Source organism: Pavona decussata, unplaced genomic scaffold (genome assembly GCF_977016875.1).
Source record: "Pavona decussata unplaced genomic scaffold, jaPavDecu1.1 SCAFFOLD_102, whole genome shotgun sequence".
NCBI lineage: Eukaryota > Metazoa > Cnidaria > Anthozoa > Scleractinia > Agariciidae > Pavona > Pavona decussata.
Genome location: NW_028145517.1, coordinates 8,533,555 through 8,553,504, shown reverse-complemented (window position 1 = coordinate 8,553,504; position 19,950 = coordinate 8,533,555). Strand labels below are relative to the sequence as shown.

Below are 19,950 nucleotides of genomic sequence, written 5' to 3'. Positions count from 1 at the left end.
GCTTCCTTTTTTTGAACATTTTTAGTTTTTCGATTCCTGTAGGTTAAGAGGTAGTGGGGTAGAACTTCGTGCTCTTTGATTATTTGCATCATACATTATCCCTTCCATTTTATAGGATGTACCATAAAGACTTTTGTTCTTGGGCCATCGTAGCTTGATCAGAAATAAATACAAACAGCGGTGATAAACATAATAAACTTGCCCATTTTATACAAACTGAAAAAGAGCAAGGTTAATTTCACGGTCAGGGACGTATATTTTCCCAATATTTCGGAAGTCACGGCCTTTGTTCTTCACGGGGTAACATACCCTGAAGAAGAAAGCCGTACCTTTCGACATATTTGAAAAATATACTTCCCTGACCGTGAAATCAGCCTTGCTCTCTTTTAGTTTATTTGTTCTACAATTTTATTGCTGATTAGATTCTTCACTACAGGATCCGTTACTTTTATTTTGTCGCGGTGGTCCTTGCAAACCCAGTTTATTACTGGTTGACATAACCTGGCTTCACTTTTGAAGATGTATGTTGACTAGCGTACGAAACGTCGAGTTATATAAAACGCGTAAGTTTATTACCCTCAGGGTAGTCTATTTAGTTATTTATTTGATAAATTACTCATTCATTTATGTTTTAGGACACCTAGCTAATTTTTCTCCGAAGGCCTATGAAAATGATGATTCGCATTAAGACTCTGAGCCAGGGTAATCGTGGCGATCTCCGAACCAGGATTCCGACCCCATCAATATGCCATAGATTCCCCTACTCTCAGCTAAAGTTATACTTCCTCAACCCCCTCTCCTCCTGCCCCCCTCACCCACCCACCCACCCACCCCCGTCAGCCACCAACTGTTGTTCCTTTCTTATTGCTGCTTGTAACTCTCTGAAAAGTAATAGAAAAAAGTATTTTATTGCTGATTCAATTTTCGTGTTACACAAACAGTCTCTCCTTTTATCAACACTTTTTTCGTGAAAAGTTAACATTGCGAAATCAAAACTTCACCGCCGGAAAGCCTTAAAAACTTAACAGGTTTTCAATGTCGTGTTCCCTCATTTTTTCCTTGCCGTAAACTAGGATTTTTCCATATACATTTTCAGTTAATCAATCAGCATACATGGGGCGTTATTTTCGCGCTGCATAAGTGCTTCATATTTATCACAGCCTTGACTCATCAAGAGTATTCACTTCTCTCAAGCGAACTTGCAGGATACCCTCAATCCGGGACTCCACATCACATGACTTGGACAGATCAGCATGTGTTCCATTTTCTTCTGCGCATGCCTTGAAACAAGAACACACTGTGTGGCGCCAAACCTGCCTATACCTTGGGTCACACAAGGGAAGAAGCGAGGAGATCGAAGTTTGGATGAAAATCAGCCACTGAATGAACACGTGCAATTCTTGAGGATAGTTTACAGATGCCAGGCGTAGCACAACTGCAACATAAAGAGGCAGCAAGCACAACAGAGTCACGCAACACCTCAGTGACAAAAGACGTGATAGGGAGCGCTGTTGCTGGGGAAATTGGAATCGCGGAAGACATCGCGCGCTCTTGAAAATATTTTTTCTCTTTTGATATGTGTAAGGTACCCGAGAGGAAATGACAAAGGGGTTACCACTGGTGTTGTTCCAGGAAACACTAGAGGTGACGCTAGTTTGCACTTCCAGTTCCTCGCTCCGGCTACCTCCCTTTCCTGTTTGCTGAGCGCTCATCAGTTCACTTTGGCGAGTGAGCTTGTCCAACAGGACATTTAAAGTAATAGTTCCTTGCATTGAAGCAGACCTCTGTTGGGATTTCCTGATTGCCATAGGACTGTTGCATGCTGAAATCAAACCCGATCGTCTGTTTGAGAAAGAGCTGGCACGGGAGGATTGTCCAACGTTCGTTACGCTGTCGGAAAGTGCAGACGAACCTGCTGTAGTCATCTCGGGGTCGTTTATCTTTGTTTCTAACAAATGCCGCTCCCAGAGAAGCTGCATGGGATAAAATTGACGCCGCTTTCTCGCCCTGATGGCTAAAAAGGTGGTGATGGAAAGAAAAACGAACAACGCTGCAAGATAGACAAAAGAATAGTTTGAAAACTCTTGAACATGGTCAAGTAAAGAACAGGAGTGCAAAAAAGACAGACCATTGTAGGAACTCCAACCCAAAAGAGGGGGAACACACATCACAAGCCCTGATAACAAACACACCGCAAGAAAGACGAACTGTCTTATCCTCGCACGGCCTCTTCCGTCTGGATAGATATTATGTTGAACTTTTTGGCAAAACACAGCAAGGACAAAAAGAACCAGAACGCAAGAGATTAACAACGACGAGCTTAAAAAGGACAGGCTGAGACAGAGTGGTTTGTTATGCTCCAACCAAGTTGGGCCTGTAACAAGAGTCACGAGCGTGAGTCCAGGACCAAGCAGTGTAGCTGTGAAGTCGAGTGCAGCCAACACTGTGATGTGAGGACCTCTGAGAGTTGTACGATAGGAAACAAAGGGGACAACAAGATTGCCACACGAACCCAACAACAAGAGCGCAATGGCGAGTAGAACCTGCAGAGTACTGGGTACCACAAACATGATTGGATGAGTAACTAGTGACGTTGTGGGTTGTAGTTTTCCTCCGCTTTGAATGTCTTGATGTTCTACAAAATCAAAAATAACAAAACAGTAAACCGAACTGTTTGTTTTCTTAACATGACAGCAGACAAACAATCTCATGCTATGTTCTGTAATTAACTCTGAAACTGGCGTCTGGTCTCAATACAACTCCATACAAGCGCAAACGATCGCAGATCAACATGAGACAATGGCAGAAACTGTCCATGTGTTCTTTCAGTCGCAAATGATCATTGAAAAAAGATGTTTTCAAATACTCAAACTGAAAAGATCGTGAACGATTACAATAAGCAAGCAAAATGATCAAATAACTTTTTCAATAAAATGGCTCCAATCTGTTCTCGTATTCCTTTTCTGAGTAAAAAAAGGGGACGCATGAATTTTTTCATGCCAGCAAAAAAAAACCAGAACATTTCAGAACACGAGCGTTGGAGACAAAGAATTGTTTGGTAATTTTTAGCACAAACTTTGCCGGATGTGTTCCATAAAATTATAAGCAAATTAGTCAAATCTTGGTTAAATGTGAATCACACTGTACAAAGTTTTTGGGCCCTGCAAGTTATCGGGACTTTCGAGAGAAATGGTTCTCAGTGGCCTCTAAACTGAAGTACACTCTACTGCTGACCCGGCTAACAATACAGTTTCAGGTTTGCGTAATATCCACTCCGTATGAAGCGTTTTACATCGTGAAATCCGAATAAGATTAAACCGTGTTTTTATGTAGCTAACCGAGCATAGTATTAGAAGATAGTTGTGTATAGTTGGTGATAGTTCAAGCGCTTCCGTTTAAACACGAACTCTCATTACCAACATCAACTACCATGCGGTACTATCCAGGTTATCATTCACTTTGAGTACGTTGTTAACTGAGGAGATGAGCACTACTGTGATCGCTCGGTCTTGCAAGTCTTAACTAGAGAAACGTTTTCGCGTAAAAATTGAACCATTAAATTTTGCAAGTGTAACCAGGAAAGTGTGATCTTAAAGTAGAAAAAGAAAAGCTATTGCCTTCTTGGAATAAGCCGATAAATGACGAGCTAAAATTTCAACAAAACGGTTTTTCTAGATCTGAACTGACATACAATTGAAACGGTAGGAAAGGGTGAACATTACCTCTCAATCTGTAGCTACAGGAAAATATTTTCGCTTTTTTATCAGTCGGGCAAGATTTGCTTTATATGGTGCTCTGCTTCAGGTTCAATAGCTTTCAATGGCACTGAGGTGCATTTAGTTTCGTCGTCAATTACTGGAAAACTTTAAACTCGAAACTTAACATGTTCGCACGACGATAATTAATAACCACAAAAAAGCCCTTCAGATGCACACGTTGCTGCGTGCGTCCGGTTAAATATTGGAACAATAAAATATTTAAAATACCCCAGCAATTCAGTCACTCAAAGCTACACGTTTTATTTCTTAAAATTGGAGAAACGTGTGCGGTTTACTGACCAATTTTTCTAAAACGGAAAGCTTTTGATTGAAGAAGTAAGAACAATTTATTTGAAGCATTATTTCTACCAATGGGAAACGCTCTGAGAATTGAATTACGAACATTGCCCTCGCATGGTTTAACACATTGTCATGTAATTTGGGCGGTACAACGGCGATACTGTGCGATAAGTTCTTGGGCGTGTTTTAACTCGCCAGGGTAGGAAAATCGCTCTCCAATGTGAGTTCAGTTTTTTATTACACCCATTTTGAAATCACTGGTGATCCTTTTAATCTGATTGGCTCTGAACAGCGCGATTTATTGACAAATCGCAGTATTTTTTTCCTTTTTTTTGCTCTAAATCGCATCCATTTTTTAACCCATCAAACTGAAAATAAAATAATAGTAACCAATCAAATTTATGAATAACAAGAAGATTACAAACAAACAAAAAACCTCTGCGATTTCAAAATGGGTGAAATAAAGTGGTAATTGAAATTCGTGTCGTGCAATTTTGGTCTGAAATCATACTTGTGATTTCAAATCGAACTCGCGCTGCGCCCTCGTTCGATTTTGAAATCACGCGTACGTATGATTTCAGACCAAATTATACTCCACCTAGTTCAATTACCTTTATAAAGCGAAATACAAACGTAGAAAAAAACAAGAAAACGGTCATTATGTACTCATCGTTTTTGTTCAATTCCTCACCTCAATTGCTCAAATGGCTTGATTCAGAAAATCCTCTCGCCGGAAAAGTAGCAAAAAAAAGACATGTCTCAAAATTCTTTACACTGGTGGATGTTTTATCGAAATATACTGATCAAAGATATGTCAAAAGTAACCAAACGTATAGTACATTAATTTTTCACTCCTAAAACCAAAACGGGTGATGCCGTCTGTGGGGAGTTTTAAGACCGAACTTAATAATAGGCTCGTTATAAACACCTTTAATTAATTTGTTATTAGGTTAATGACATTCAAAAACAAACTTTAAGGCAATTTGTAAAAATAACATTGTTATAAATCTCTTGCAAGCGTTCAAATATTTTGGCTAGCCCTGGACGAAAAACGCTCTTACGCTTGCTTGTCGACTTTGCGGCAAACCCGTCTGCCATCTTGAAAGGGAAAATAACGCTGTGAACGAGGTTAGAAAATTTTATCAAGAGAATTTAGGCTCTCAGCCGACAGAGTATGTGACACAGTGACGTCACACAGATAATTAGTGTACTAAAACGTTGTTTGTGCATGCCCGCTAGTTGACGTCAAGCTAAAAAGATCCAGTAGGATTGAATGATGATTGTCAAAAATGTTACGTCAGGTAAACCGATGATTTTAAATCCAACTCAAGTTTTCAATGGTACGGTTGAATTTTTCTAATATAAAAATAATCGGTTTATTTGAGCGAGGAAAAGAAATCGGGACAGGGATGCGAGAATTTAGGGCACAAATTACATAGATTCATAATTAGCGACCTAAATGTCATTGACTGTCTTTTTGGTTGTGACGTTGATTAATTGATTAAATTATAATTACTTAGCTAATGAACTCTTGCGGACAATATAATTCTGCGCCAGTCCATTAATCGGCTTACATCCCTACATTGGCTAGCTGGGACAGGTACCACCTTGCTCGGAAAATATTCTGCTGTTTAGGATTTTCAGCACTTCAGAACGCGGAGGTAAGATCTACAAAAGGATTTCTGTTCTGTTAGAGGGATCTGTGATTTCATAATTGAAAGGCATATTGTGATGCGAAGCGGTTTTCTAAATGCGTGAAATTTGGAATAAAGTTTTGTTTAAATTTGTACCAACAGCACATTGAAAGCGATTGTCAAAAGTTTACAGCTGCAAGTTTCGAGGAAGTTTTTCAGTTTTTTTTTGTAATTGAAATTTCGTAATTTTCGCGAAATGATAATTAACGAATCGCGAACTTAAATGCCAGAACATTACTCGCTTGCGCACCATAACCACAAATGTAAGGTAGTCTGCCGATAAAGGTTTGCTTTTTACGGTCTGTTATGTTTTGTAAGGGCCTATCGTGTTTCTATACCGACAGCTTCGTACTTTTCGCGGATCATTTTGCATGGAGAATATCGGATATCTGAATGTCACACTCGAAAATTCAGTATTCTGACTACACTATCACGAAACATTCAATGTGAAATAGTTTATTGAGGAATGGTCAATCAGTCATCCGATAACAACAATGTGTCCTGACATATAGTTACTTATTATAACATACAACATGCTATAAAGTCTAACTTAAAAAGCTTGAAAAATTAAGTGTACCACGCCAGATACGAAAAACCACTAAAAAACCACTCTTTAGATGTGGCCAAAAAATATGTGGAAACGTATTCCCCATCTAATGCAGCGACACAGAACCTCGAGGAAGAGGTACAAACAAACCCATAACTCCATAGAAAAAAAATTAACTAAATTTGAAAGCAGCGAACAGGAAGACTGACTGAGCTAGAATGATTAATATTCCCCGCTAAAACATTAAATAGTCAAAACTCTCCCTTGAGAATACTAAAACCTCTCAATCGTGCCATTAGAATAGTAATTTCTGACTAATTTGTTCCTTAGTCACTCAACCGTCAGAAATTACATTTTGTCTTCCAGTGTCTGTACTATCATCGTGAATTCTAAGCCCAGTGAAAATAATTTTAATTTATTGTGTATTTTGTTTCTTAGAATATCAACATATTCAAGGGGAGGTGAATGCAACTGGCCACGTGACTTCTTACCCAGCCAATCATGTTTGTGGTACCCAGTACTCTGCAGGTCCTACTCGCCGTTGTGCTCGTGTTTTTGGGTTTGTGTGGCAATCTTGCTGTCCCCTTTGTTTCCTATCGTACAACTCTCAGAGGTCCTCACATCACAGTGTTGGCTGCACTCGACTTCACAGCTACACTGCTTGGTCCTGGGCTCACGCTCGTGACCCTTGTTATAGGCCCAACTTGGTTGGAGCATAACAAACCACTCTGTCTCAGCCTGTCCTTTTTAAGCTCCTCGTTGTTAATCACTTGCGTTCTGGTTCTTTTTGTCCATGCTGTGTTTTGCCAAAAAGTTCAACATAATATCTATCCAGACGGAAGACGCCGTGCGAGGATAAGACAGTTCGTCTTTCTTGCGGTGTGTTTGTTATCAGGGCTTGTGATCTGTGTTCCGCCTCTTTTGGGTTGGAGTTCCTACAATGGCCTGTCTTTCTTGCACTCCTGCTCTTTATTTGAACATGTTCAAGGCTTGTCAAACTATTCTATCCTCTACCTTGCGTCCTCGCTCTTTATTTCTTTGGTCGCCTTTTTGTTGGCTGTAAGAGCGGTAAAACCTAAGGGGCTATACCCGATAAATCTCTTTTGGGGTATACATAAACAGGAAAGCAGAGTGAATGACCCAGAAATTACAACAGAAAACCACTCTTCCAGCCAGCCATCAACAACCAAATCTTTCCGGTCCAGATTGTCAAGCATAGCGTCTGGAATGCGATCAATGGTTAACAGCCCAATGGCGTCCAGAAAGTCTTCTTTTCATTCTCGCCCGCTCGACAGCCTCGTTAGGGGTGTTCTCTCCAGCACGCAGGCTCACATTCTATCATCAGCAGGCACTGTACCACAAGTAAGCGGTGCTCTGTCAGTTCCTCTGGGGGATGCGTTTGTCATCTCAAAAAGCGTTCCATGGAAATTTCCAATGTTGATAAGGCAAACAGTTTTCCGGGACCCTCGATTTCTGCCTCAGCGCCTTACAGCTCCTCAGCAACAGCGCTCCCTATCACGTCTATCGTCACTGAGGTGTTTCGTGACCCTTTTGTGCTGGCTGCCTCTCTATACCAAGGTTGTGTTAGACCTGTCATCTGTCCATTATCCTCAAGAATTGCATGTGGTAATTCAGTGGCTGATTTTCATCCAATCTTCGATCTCTTCGCTTCTTCCTATGTGTGATGCAAGCTACAGGCGGGAGCTGAGGCGGATAGCAAATTCTGTCTTCAACTCATGCGCACGAAGAAACAAGACCGCTGCTGACCTTTCCAAGTCACATGATGTGCAATTCAAGATCGAGGGGACTGAGCAAGTTCGACTGCAGCATTTAGTAGTTCTTGGCGTAGGACTCAACAAGTTCTGAGGAAGATACACAGCAAGATTTCCATATGTCTAGTTTCATGTAAGATTCGGACTGTAACAACAAAAAGAATTTGCATAACCGTATTAATGATATACTAAACGTTTATCTGACTTGTTCAATATTTTTGTCCGTTTTCCAGAATTTATTACAATAGAGAGCAGTCCTATTAATCAGTCGATCTCTTGGTGCGTTGTTAATAAGCAAACTGCTTGTTTCTTTTATTACTGAAAATGTGAGCATTATAATATCAATGTTGTACAAGTGATACAATAAATTAAATCTATGATGTGTATATTTAAACAATATCTTCACGTTTAAGTTCAAAATGTTCTCATTCTACGCACGATAACAATAAATTTCAATGAGTTCTTCAGTTTTCACAGGCTACTGAGATAGAAACGTATTGTGCAAATCAACATCCCTGTCAAAATGGATCCATTTTACAATTCTTGTGTTTTGTTTCAAATAAGTCCTTCTTGCCTCGTTCAACGTAATTTTGTTTTTAATTTTTGGCCTTAAAAACGAGAAGAAGGGCCAATCAGGAGTGTGTGCACGACGGCCATGTTGGAGGACCAAAACAATACAATAATTTTCCTTTGGGAAATATATTCTATTTTTATGCAAACATTTTCTATTGTTTTAGTCTTTCAACATGGCCGCTGTGCACACACTCTATTTGAATACGAACAAAGAAATGTTAAAATAGTATTCATTTTCATGAGAATAAGGTCCACCACTCTTGGGTTTCCTTTAACACATAACAAACTGCCACAAACCTAGGCACTGTTCAAGACAAAAATCTTCAAGACAAATATCTTCCCTCTACTAGACTTCAAAATAGTCGTAACACAAATTGCCGAAAGCGCGAACCTGAGCGACGGTGTGAGCCGAAAGCGTGGATTCTCGCGCGCGATCCTCACGCTCCAGTCAGTCCCTCACTCGGACCAGACTTTTGGTTCGAAAATTGTGCGCGTTCGTATGGCAGACAAAGGCAAAAAAAAATGCAGTCTACTCCTCTACCAGGTCTCAAGACTGATTCTTCAAGTAACCAGTGCAACGCTAAATTTACCTTGACAAATCCACCTGGTGACCTTGACAATGAGTATTTAACTGCTGTTTAAGGGCGCGCTCTTTTATGGAACATAGAACATTCGTTCTTTTATAGAATATAGAACATTCATCTTGTAAAATAATAACTGAGGAGACCTAATTTATATAAGCTTCATAGTTTCTTTTAGGTCTCCTCGCCATTGTTACATCTATTTTTTTTCTATTATTTTTTTTTTTTGGAAGAGACGTTATTTGTGTTCTTTTGGGAGCTATTCCGTTTTCGGAATGAACGGAATATCATTGTGTTCATTCTGCTCCCGATAGCAGAATGAACAGAATGGAAGGAATACGGTTTACTCGGAATAGACAGAATGCGCGTTCTTTTGGGAAATTTTTGGCGGGAAATCCTACGCAGCCGTTCGCGCGCGCAGACATAGTAGTTCTCAGGTCACCTCCGCGATGGGTATTCCATTTCCAGTTTTTAGGAGCGTTCTCTTCGAAATTGAAATTTCGTGTATTCTGTTATTCTTAAACCGGAATAAGAATAGCTAGAATAGACCCAAAATAATGCATCCTAAATCTGCGGGCTTTTAAAGTACACTGAAAAGCGTGTATAACTAAAAAAATCGAATCGATGTTTAAGACAGAACCTTAAGAGAGAATAGCTGGTTCTGTGACCCTGGTCCTGTTTCAGTTTCACGGTAAAGAAGCGTTAGTAGGTTCCGACACTTTGATGTGGAAAGTGAATTAAAGTTCTGAAAGGTAAACCGTGATTTACTCAACACAAAAACAAGACTGCTGTTGTTACTACTGCTACTGCTGCTGCTATTTGCTTGTTCAGCAACACGTCCCCTCCAAGGCTAAATAAGGGAGTGCCCGACCCTACCCATCCGGGGGAAAGAACACCAGTTTGGTTGTCATCACAAGTGACGGTTTTAAAACATTAAAGGGTAAAACTATGCCTAACTCTAGGTGCAATTAACAGACAGCTTAGAAAAGACACCAAGATACTCGTAAACAAGACAATGATAAACATTCTGTCCAAGACCATGGCAGCCCTCTGCCATTGCTGCGTGTTTGTACTCTTTGTGTTTTCTGCATCAAACGAAAGGACAAGTTGGTCAAATAGTTCCGGAGCTTGATCATCTACGACGAAAAATAAACAAAATGATTGGTAGAGTTTGAATTGGAAAAGTTAAGTAATTGACTTGCATAATAGTAATATATAAATAGAGCACTCTTCTGTATGAGAAATATCAGTCTATTAGAAATTTCAGGAAATTTGACTTAACTGACTTGCTGACTGGCTGACTGAATGGCTTGCTGACTGGCTGGCGGACTGACTGACTGACTGACTGACTGACTGACGAATTGGTTGACGGACTGGCTGACGTACTGAGTAACTGCTGACCGACCTATTGTCTAACCGGCTAATCCCAATTATTTGTCTGATACTACGTGACTGACAATCGAGAGATACCGGACTGATTAAAGGACCAACAGACAACGCACTGAGTTAAATGATTGAAATGAATCTTGTGAAAAGTCTTTTCTTACCTGAATTTGAACCTTTCTGTACCCTCGATAGACTAGCTTCTTCATTTAATTGACCTGAAACGTCTTCGGTCTGTTTAGCAATTTCCTCGTTTCCATTCTCCTGTGACTCCTCCCATGACAGAGAGAACCAGGTCGATTCCGTGGTACTGATCAGAGTGTGCTCCGTTTTTTTCACCGCTGACCTATCACCTTTTATGGAAGTTGATCTTCGCTTTATCCCTTCATTTTTCGGATAAGCGAAAGTGACTTTTTTCCGCTCTTCAGTGACGCCTGCATTCACAATATTTTCAGCCGGGTGTGTAAAATAAACAGTTGCCAAAATATTGCTGTCCTCATTTGACTTCAAAGAGGCAATGGTTGAGATGCTACTGCTAAGATCGGCTGAAGACACTTCAGCAAGAGTGAGGTGCCCCTCCGGATCTTCACAGCTCACTGCCGAGATCCGGGGGATGGATTTGCGGTCGCTGCTGGTAATGATGACGGCTGGTTCTCGGCTTGAAGTGGGATCTTGCTCGTCGTTGTCTTGTTTTTCAACCGTTCCTTTGTCTTGTTCTTCGTTTTCAAACTCATTCAGATTGAAATCTGTCAGGAATAAAAATTCACGAACCTTCGTCAAACTACAAACCCCTCTAGTAAACAAACATTCCTCTGATGTGAACATCTTCGATAAATTGAATCCGTCAAACATGGTACACAATGTATCTAGATCTTAGAATCCTCGTTATTAAGCCACCATCACCTTTAGCGACCATCGGTTCTCGGTCAAACACTGCTGGTATTTTGAATCGCTTTCTAAGTGAACGTTGTGTCAGTGGAGAAGCTCTCGTACGGAAAAGCAACTGAAATAAGTTACACAAAGTGGCCCACATCTACGTTAAGCAGCCATCTTCTGTTTACTCGACCGTCTTCATTAAATTCTGTGAATGAATACCTTTATTTAAGTGTCAGATTGGTTTGAATGGTAACTGAATCCTTGTTAGAGACCTATCTAAACAGTCAATACAAGAAATCCACTTAAAAGCTCTGGACCCATGCAGCTGGATTAACGTGAACAATTTGATTCCAGTTTAATGATTCTTTCAAAAATTTTTGACCCCCAGTTTTGACTTAGACTTGTCTTGAGCGTTAGTTTAAAATTAGCTCTCAAAAACCATTTTTAATAAATGAGATGAAAACCTCGGTTAACTTTTATTCGTGGATTAGCGTTGATCGGTTTGTGAACAATCGGGCCCTAGTGCTTAGTAAGTAGTAACTGTTCACAACTGAGGATCCATACTAACGATTAATATTAAGACGGTTTAAATGTAACTTTATTGAGACAAGTGCGCTTAAGGACGATGCCTACTAATACCGAAGTATTTTTGTGCGGTTTATGACAATGCGGAAAAAGTAGATCTTAGCAAGGCCTATTGGAATCCAAAAAGAAAATTGGGGGTAACCACGCATTTTGCAGAGATAATCAAGCAATAATATCTCTAAAATGCGCCAAAATATAAAGCAATGTATGGGATTTTTTTCTAACTTGAAGCTTAATTATCTCTGAAAAATGCATGGTTACCCCCAATTTTCTTTTGAGATACCAAAAACATTTGCTAAGTTCTGCTTTCTCCGTATAGTTTTTAAGCGCGCAAAAATGTTCCTGTATTAGTAGGCACCACCCATAGGAAACCCGAGTATCTCGCGATGCGCAGAAGGTATGCGCAGTAACAATAGTAGGCACCGTCCTTAACTGAACTTGGGAAGGTTTGAGTATAGACGGTACTTCATTGTTTAGGAGTTTGTGAGTTATAAAGTCATCCATATTAGCACCTGTTTCTGTGGGATGGACTATCGATCGCCTCCCTCCTGGCTTTGCTTTCAAAGGGCGACTGCATGGACAACGAAAAAGTAACGGCCTCAACCGCTGAAGAATAAAATTCTGCAAAACATAATTTGGCATTAGAACTAACACAGTTCTCTTAACAGTACTGACCCTCCACCCAAATGTAGAAAATAATGTGTGTGCTGGCGAACTGGCGGAGAACCCTAACAAAATGTGGCAAGTAACCTTGAAATGGACTAGTCGTTGTACATGGCGAATGGGCTTTTAAAAATGCATGTTTTGCGAAAGTTTAGAAAAATTTTATCGTCTCACAGTTTCGATTTTTTTGTGAAACCTTCTAGGAATGAAAATATTCGCAACTCGTGTACCGTACCTTAAGTTTGAGCGCCATAGCTGCATCATGTATCTGTAAGCCTGATGAGTTCATGAAGTACAGTGCGTACCTTAAGTTTGAGCGCCATAGCTGCATCATGTATCTGTAAGCCTGATGAGTTCATGAAGTACAGTGCGTACACCAAACACGTGCAGCACATGGCCACCACAAGGATGATTATTGCGCAGCCGTAGAACTTAGTAACCAGCGGGAAAGCTGTTGAGGTGCTCGGCATTTTAGAGTTCACCATGAGAAGGTAAACGGAGAGGCAGAGTAGAAGGTTTATGCCAGCCTCTGAAAGATTAGATCCAAGGTAAGTCAATCTAAGGAATGTGGGTGGTGTGTAGTTAATATATCGAACAGTGTAGCTGCATTAGGGACCTTAAGCGAATACGACAGTGATGGCAACGGCAACGTCAAACAACAGAAGGTTTGTTGAGCAAAGCAATGGCTCGGTAAAGGGGTTAATTATAAAAAAGACCTGTATACCGTACAAACAGTAGTTGTTAGCTGCTGTTAAAATCAGTTCTGTTTTATTGCTGTGAAACCTTTATTACTGGTGTGGGCTTCAGCAAGATATAATAAGAAGCAGAAGTACATCTGTTATTAGCTTGTTTAGCTTGTATAGCAACAGACTCCTAATAGGCCCTTTCTGGATAGAGCGAACAACGTAAGTGAATAAAAAACGAGAGGAAGACTGGGGAAGAGGATCCTCTCCCCAGCTCCTCTTCGGCTCTTTTGCCTTAATTCAGTTTTTTGTCCCGCCTGCTCGGCTATTAAATGTTAAAAAGGCACTGCTAACAGTAATAATAATAATAGTAATAATAATAATAATAATAATAATAATAATAATAATAATAATAATAATAACAACAACAGTCTAGTATATCAAGGTATGTTTTAGTCTTTCTTATAAGTCGGTCAGTTTTTACCATATCGGCGGGATTTCCCAGGGTACTTTGAGGGTGCAGTGTCAGCTGACTTACCCATTCGCTTTCCTACTTCCGGTGGGATCAGAAAAAGCAGCAGAGACAACAAGGAGATAGCAACAGCAGGTGCGATGTAGTTAACAACATAAAACAACGCCTTTCGTCTCACTGCCATGGTGAAAATCACGATAGAGAAGGGATTGTTGTGCGAGAAATACAGCTCGTTTTTCGCCTCGGAAGATACATACAGCAAATCCCACAAGTTGTTCTTGACCAATTGTTCCAAGTCCACCCCTCCTTTCCAAAGGTGTAGGCGCACCAGAGTAAAGTCCATAGTCCACGAACCAAAGGTCACTCGACACACCTGATCATCAAAAGGAAAGTCGGCAATGTTCATGGCGCATGCGCTTTGGATGGTCGTGGGTTGAGAGAAGAACACGAGGCCATAGTTGTAAATGATGACGCTTATATTAAGGCCGTCATTAGAAGAAATCCCAAAATCTCTTACGTCACCAACTCTAAAGAACACAAATTCAGTCAACAAAGCCTTTTTATGTATGTGTTGGTAATTTTAGACTGACCTAAGGTCAAGTTGAACAAAACCCTAAACGCAACACACACTGACAAAATAATTCCTTTGCACCGTCGCAATTAATCGAGGCAAAGCAAAAAGGATATACGAGAAAAAAGAAGGTGAAAGGAAGAAAGATGCCCTTGGTTGCAGAAAGACCCAGTTGCTGTGAGATCTAGAGCGCAACTGAGCAGAACTAGCCAGTTGTTGACACCAATCCCTCACTAGTTTCCTGTAACTAATTAGTCCTGTCCCAGAACTCCCTGTCACCCCACTTGTCATCTTGTCATCACTTGTCTCATCTTGTAGAGCCTACGCAGGGTAGACTGCGTGCGTGGCAGATGCTTGAAAGGAGGAGGAAATAAAGAGGGGAATCAATCGCAAGCGCGAAGCGAGGGGCTTCTTCGCTTCGCGCGCGTTTCCGATTTCTTTCTCTCCTTCGTCTTTTTTGCTCCTACCACTCAAGCTATGTGCAGGGCGGGGTACGAGAGAGTTCTAGGACAGGACTAGTAGCTAAGGGAAACTATAGGTCTGAATTAGCCGCACTATATGTGGGACACAATATCTGCATGCTCCTAGAAATAAGAAAACGAGTGAGAGTTCACTCGTCTCAAAGGTAATGTTTAGTTCGGTGGAATAGTTCCAAAACCACAGCTAACTGATAAGAACTAACTGATAAGCCGGCTGATAATAGCTGAAAAGGCCTTAAGAGCCTGGCCTTCCAAATAGATGTCCACCGAAATATACCATTGGGTGGAGTGTCCCTGAATATTGTGAACTTGGTTTCCCTCATCACAGTCTTTTGACTGTTCTGTGCAAGATGTACTCACGCCGAATAAAGCGTCATATCTGGAGTCCAGACGTCGTCAAAATTCACAGTCAGTGATGTTATGTTGTACTGAGACGAGTTCCACTCCAATCTGTGGTCCATCCAGATCTAAAAAGCAACAAAAGAAATACTGAAGAGGAAAAACCGAGCAAGCACGAGAATAACAAAATAACAAACATATAAAGGTGGTATAACGAGACTGTACGTATGTTTTTTTTGTTTGCACGTTAAACGACGTATTTCTCCCTCCGGAAACAAAATCGATTGGTCTTTTAGCGCAACGAAAGTTTGAGGTGACCTTGAGCTAAATGAAGGAACCGCCAGTTTTTCTTCAGGATTTAATTCGAATTTCTAAGGCGTTTTATGTCTTTCCGAAAAGATTTTCCACCGAAACGAACCATTGGGTGCCTCTGATATTCTCCGTATTCGGCTTTGTGAAAGGGACCACTGAGGGAAGGAAGTATTACGATCACTTTTGCATGCAGTGTAGCTTCTTCTTGCCATATGATCACAAGCCGACTGAGCTGGCCTTGTTTTACTTACCATTCGAAGCCAGATTCGCAAACCGATTTGTTCCTTCTTTGGATCCTGTGTTTAAGAAATAAAAAAGAACATATTTATAGTACGACACTTCCTAGCCTCCCAAGCAGTCATTTTAGGGGGGGGGGGGGGTGGGGGGTCTTATTTGTTCTCCTCCTGTCCTTTGCAAACATGTATGTAATGCGACTCTCCTAAAAAGGACTACTTTGCAAGCCAGAATACCTTTCACCAGCAAGTACTATGATATCCCGCGTTCTAAAAACTCCACTCTATGGCCTACCAGCCACAAGAAAAAAAAAATCACTGATTCCCGATGCTGTACATGAATTTGATTCCAAACCTGCCGCAAAGTATAAAATATTTCGCGAGTTTTAGAGGTTTTCAATTGAGTGATGTTACACCTAAACAGAAATATTCGCCGGCTATCCGACACGAAATGCTATGAAGTAAAGTAAGAAAAGGGTAGGAGGTCATTTTTGTTTTACCTTTAACATAAATGTCAGTATGAAGCATATGTTATGCTGCCAAATCCCGAGAAACAACAAACTACATAAAATAATTAGTTTTAGTGTTAGTCTGTTCAGCAATATCTCCTTGTTGATAGTTTTTTTAATCGTCAGCCATCTTCTCAATAGGGAGCTTTAGTAACGACGACGGCGACGGCAACGAGACCGTCTAAACAGCAACAGGCTTAATAACCAAAACAACAACTCTGCACGCGCATTACACTTTTTTGGTACATTTCGTTACCGTCACTACACGACTAGGACGTGAAATTTCCTGATGGGGCGTTTTGTGGAAGACGTAAACACACGACGACGAATTTTCTTTTTAAAAAAAAAACTCGGGTGTGGTCTCCAAGAATTAAACTACAGGAAATTTCACCTACATTTGAAATTTAAAACGAGTTGGAATAATTGCGACGACGTTTGAAAAACGCGAATTCATCTTAATAGTGACGTTTTCGCTGCCGCCGTCGTTGCTTAAACTCTCTAATATATATCGTAATGCCAAAATTAATCAAATCCTAAATATTCCACGGGTATCCAGGCATTGCAACATCTTTGTTTTATTCAAAGTTAGTCACGAGAGGTCCCGGATCTGTGAACAAGATCGACAATGAAATCTTCTAAAACTTGACAGTAGACTGATCCATTACAGGCTACAGAGAAGAGACAAATGTACAGTGGATGTAAGTTTTATATTTTAAATATATTGCCTTTTTTCTGCCGATCGGATCAGCTCGCAGTATCATTTTAGAATCATTTATTTAATTACTTACCACGCTATTAACGTTAGCAACCACCAAGTTTAAAGAGATATTAACCGTTGATGATGGCCGCTGATTCTTGCTGTAGTTTGTGAAGAGAGTCTCTATCAGTTGCCGTTCTGAACCATGACTGGATGCACCTAAGAAACATATCAATGGAAATTATAAACGAGTTAATTTTAATTTATGTTTTACCCGAGGTCGAAGTTTCGTTGAAGGGTTTTCATTAACTACATTTAAAGGTAACATAAAAGATTTTCTCCGCTGAAGGACTTTCTCAGCTTTATATTTTCTCAAAAATTCTCCTATTTTGCGGGCATAGCAGATTTTAGAAACTGTTAAGATGGAATTCTTTTTTCCTGCTACAGGAGATAAACAAGACATTCAACCGACGATGTAGGAAAGTTTTCCACCTAAATGCTAGCTCAGTTGAATTAGAAAATTAATCAATAAGGTCGTTAATAGATACGATGAGTTGTCGGTAGCCGAATCACACGGTATCGGCGATGGTATCCCCGCACTTTAATGTTTCAAGTACAACCGGCTTCACCGCGATTTTTACTTAAAACCAGCAATATACAGATCCGCGTACGCAAAAAGAAAGATGGTGCTTTTGCAAAAAGTGGAAAGAAACATAGACCTTCACTGTGCATGAGAGGATTAACATCACGCCAGAGCTTCAACAAGCAAGATCAATCCCTTGCGGTTTAAACAAGCATTTTCAACCTTTAGACGAGTCTCCATTTTTGTGAGGATAACTACCCTCGTATATACAAAAAATATTTCAACACAGCAATACCTTGATCTCCGTAGACTGACAACGACAGCCCAATAAAAATTGCGATCAGAAGAATTGAATTTGCCAGCATCTTGAAGTCTTATGATTAAACACAAACATGGAAAACAGCTTACCGCTGCTAGAATTCCTCTTTTTTAAATTCTTCAAGAGGGTACCTGTTTGCGATTGACGCGTGTTATGACGTATCAACGGGTGGTTTATTGAGAAAATATTCATCAAAGCGGACTCACTGCTATCGGCGCATACACGGAAATGAATATGATAATTAGCTTTAGTAGCATGGTTCAGTGACAGCTGCAACTTCGTCCCCAGGGTCCTCTCTCTTCCTTCCTCGAGAATTGAGAGAGGAACCTGGGAACGAGGTTGTGATAACTTTGTTTTTGTTGGTACGTTTCAGCATTTCAAAAAATCAACTTGTCTTAATAGGTGTCTACCGGCTGCAAGTCCCCATAAAATCTTCCAAAAAAAGTGTCTTTTTATTATTTTGAGAATGTTCATATTGAACATACCGTCGGTAAGGAACAGGCTGGAGAAAGAAATTATAAAAAAAGTTATAACCCGTTATAAAGTCCGATAAAACTTTATGATCGTGTCATCGGCGTTGGGAGTCGATCTGTCATAAAATTGTGTCAGTGACTTCTTAGTACTCGGTTTACTTTTGCTTGCTTGTGGTATTTTAACATTTATAATAATTTTTTGATCTTGAAGAACTTTTACAATCAATGATGAAAAGAAATCATATGACGAACGATTTATTTATAGATAAAGAGTTCGCTGGAACTCCTACCTTACCTACTCGCATCAAAAACTCGGAGCCGTCTGTATCTGACTGTGTAAAAGAATATCTGTAATATGTCACGAAAGGCGAATTAAAAAATGTTTCCTCTTCAATGTCTGTATGAAAGAATCGGTGGATTTAATAGCTGTCATAATGAGTCAGTCAAGCAAACCATGCAGTTGTTGCCAGCCTGTATCAACCAGACAAACTTATAGACGTCGACGATAATCTCAAACATGTTGCTATCTGCGAGCAGCCGGGGCCGTAAAGTATGTATACGCGCGTGGGCAATAACTCATATTACCGCTATCTCAGACGGGATTGAATTACTTCCTACCACACAGAAGAGACAACAGGACTGTGTAACAGGGGCGCATTGCGTTCGCGAGTGAAGCTTGAACGAGGGAGGAGCATAGGCCTTATCACGGTTTTCGACGCTATTTTGACGAGTAGGCAAACAGGCTTGAAATAACAGTGTTTGTATGGAAATCCGATGTCAAATAATTTTCATAAAACACCGCTTCTAAAAAATTCATGAATTGGAAACTTTTGGCACTAGGAAAAGGATTTAAAAAAAAAATTTGGAGGGATGTAGCTGTACCAGAAAGCATCCAGTCGTGTTTTGAACTTTCCATACATTTGTCTGCATAGCGAACCAGCCGTGAACTGCTACTAAAAATAGCTCGCGGGAAAAAATACAGGGAAATGTATGGAAAGTTCAAAACACGACTGGGCGCTCTCTGGCACAGCTACACAGCCCGATGTATATAACCCCCAAAAGTAAGAAATACAACCCCTGAAGGTAAGAATTAGAACCCCCGAACATAAGGATTTACAACCCCCGAACGTAACGATTTACAACCCCCAAACATAAGGATTTACAACCCCTGAACGTAAGGATTATTAACCCCCCAATGTTAGGATTTATAACCCCCGAACGTAAGAAATACAACCCCTTACTGTAAGAAACCCTTGACTGTCAGAAAAAGCACAATGCAGGTTATCATTTATTCTTTTTTAATAATCAAACAACACTGGCAATTAAGGATATAGTAAATTAAGTTTTTTAAAAGTACACGATGATGTATAAAACAAAAAACGCTCTTCCTCGTGCTAAAGTCAAAATTAACATTGCAGCCCGTATATGACGTACAAAATTCGCGAATGAATTTTTTTTACAGAAGATAACTGTGCTTATTATATAAACAACAGTGAAATACCAGGTGAGCTTTCGCGCGAAAACGTGATATCTTCACACGTGAAGATA

At 40.2% G+C, this 19,950-nt stretch overlaps 1 protein-coding gene across 2 annotated transcripts; it reads right to left on the bottom strand.

Annotated features, from left to right (window-relative positions):
- Positions 1 to 8,351: 8,351 nt before the first annotated feature.
- On the bottom strand, positions 8,352 to 18,738 carry LOC146472107 (neuronal acetylcholine receptor subunit alpha-10-like). Of its 2 annotated transcripts, XM_085120682.1 has the most exons (10): positions 18,693 to 18,727; positions 17,906 to 17,983; positions 17,119 to 17,246; positions 15,840 to 15,884; positions 15,298 to 15,404; positions 13,954 to 14,414; positions 13,038 to 13,261; positions 12,582 to 12,690; positions 10,773 to 11,354; positions 8,352 to 10,361 (listed from the first exon to the last, which is right to left on the bottom strand). In XM_085120682.1, exons 2-10 carry the CDS (start codon positions 17,973 to 17,975, stop codon positions 10,159 to 10,161), a joined length of 1,929 nt encoding a protein of 642 aa, XP_084976808.1. In that variant the 5' UTR covers positions 17,976 to 17,983; positions 18,693 to 18,727; the 3' UTR covers positions 8,352 to 10,158. The 2 variants fall into 2 exon arrangements, with proteins under 2 accessions (XP_084976808.1, XP_084976809.1); XM_085120683.1 differs by lacking the exon at positions 17,906 to 17,983 and having other exon boundaries at positions 18,693 to 18,738.
- Between the last annotated feature and the right edge of the window lie 1,212 nt (positions 18,739 to 19,950).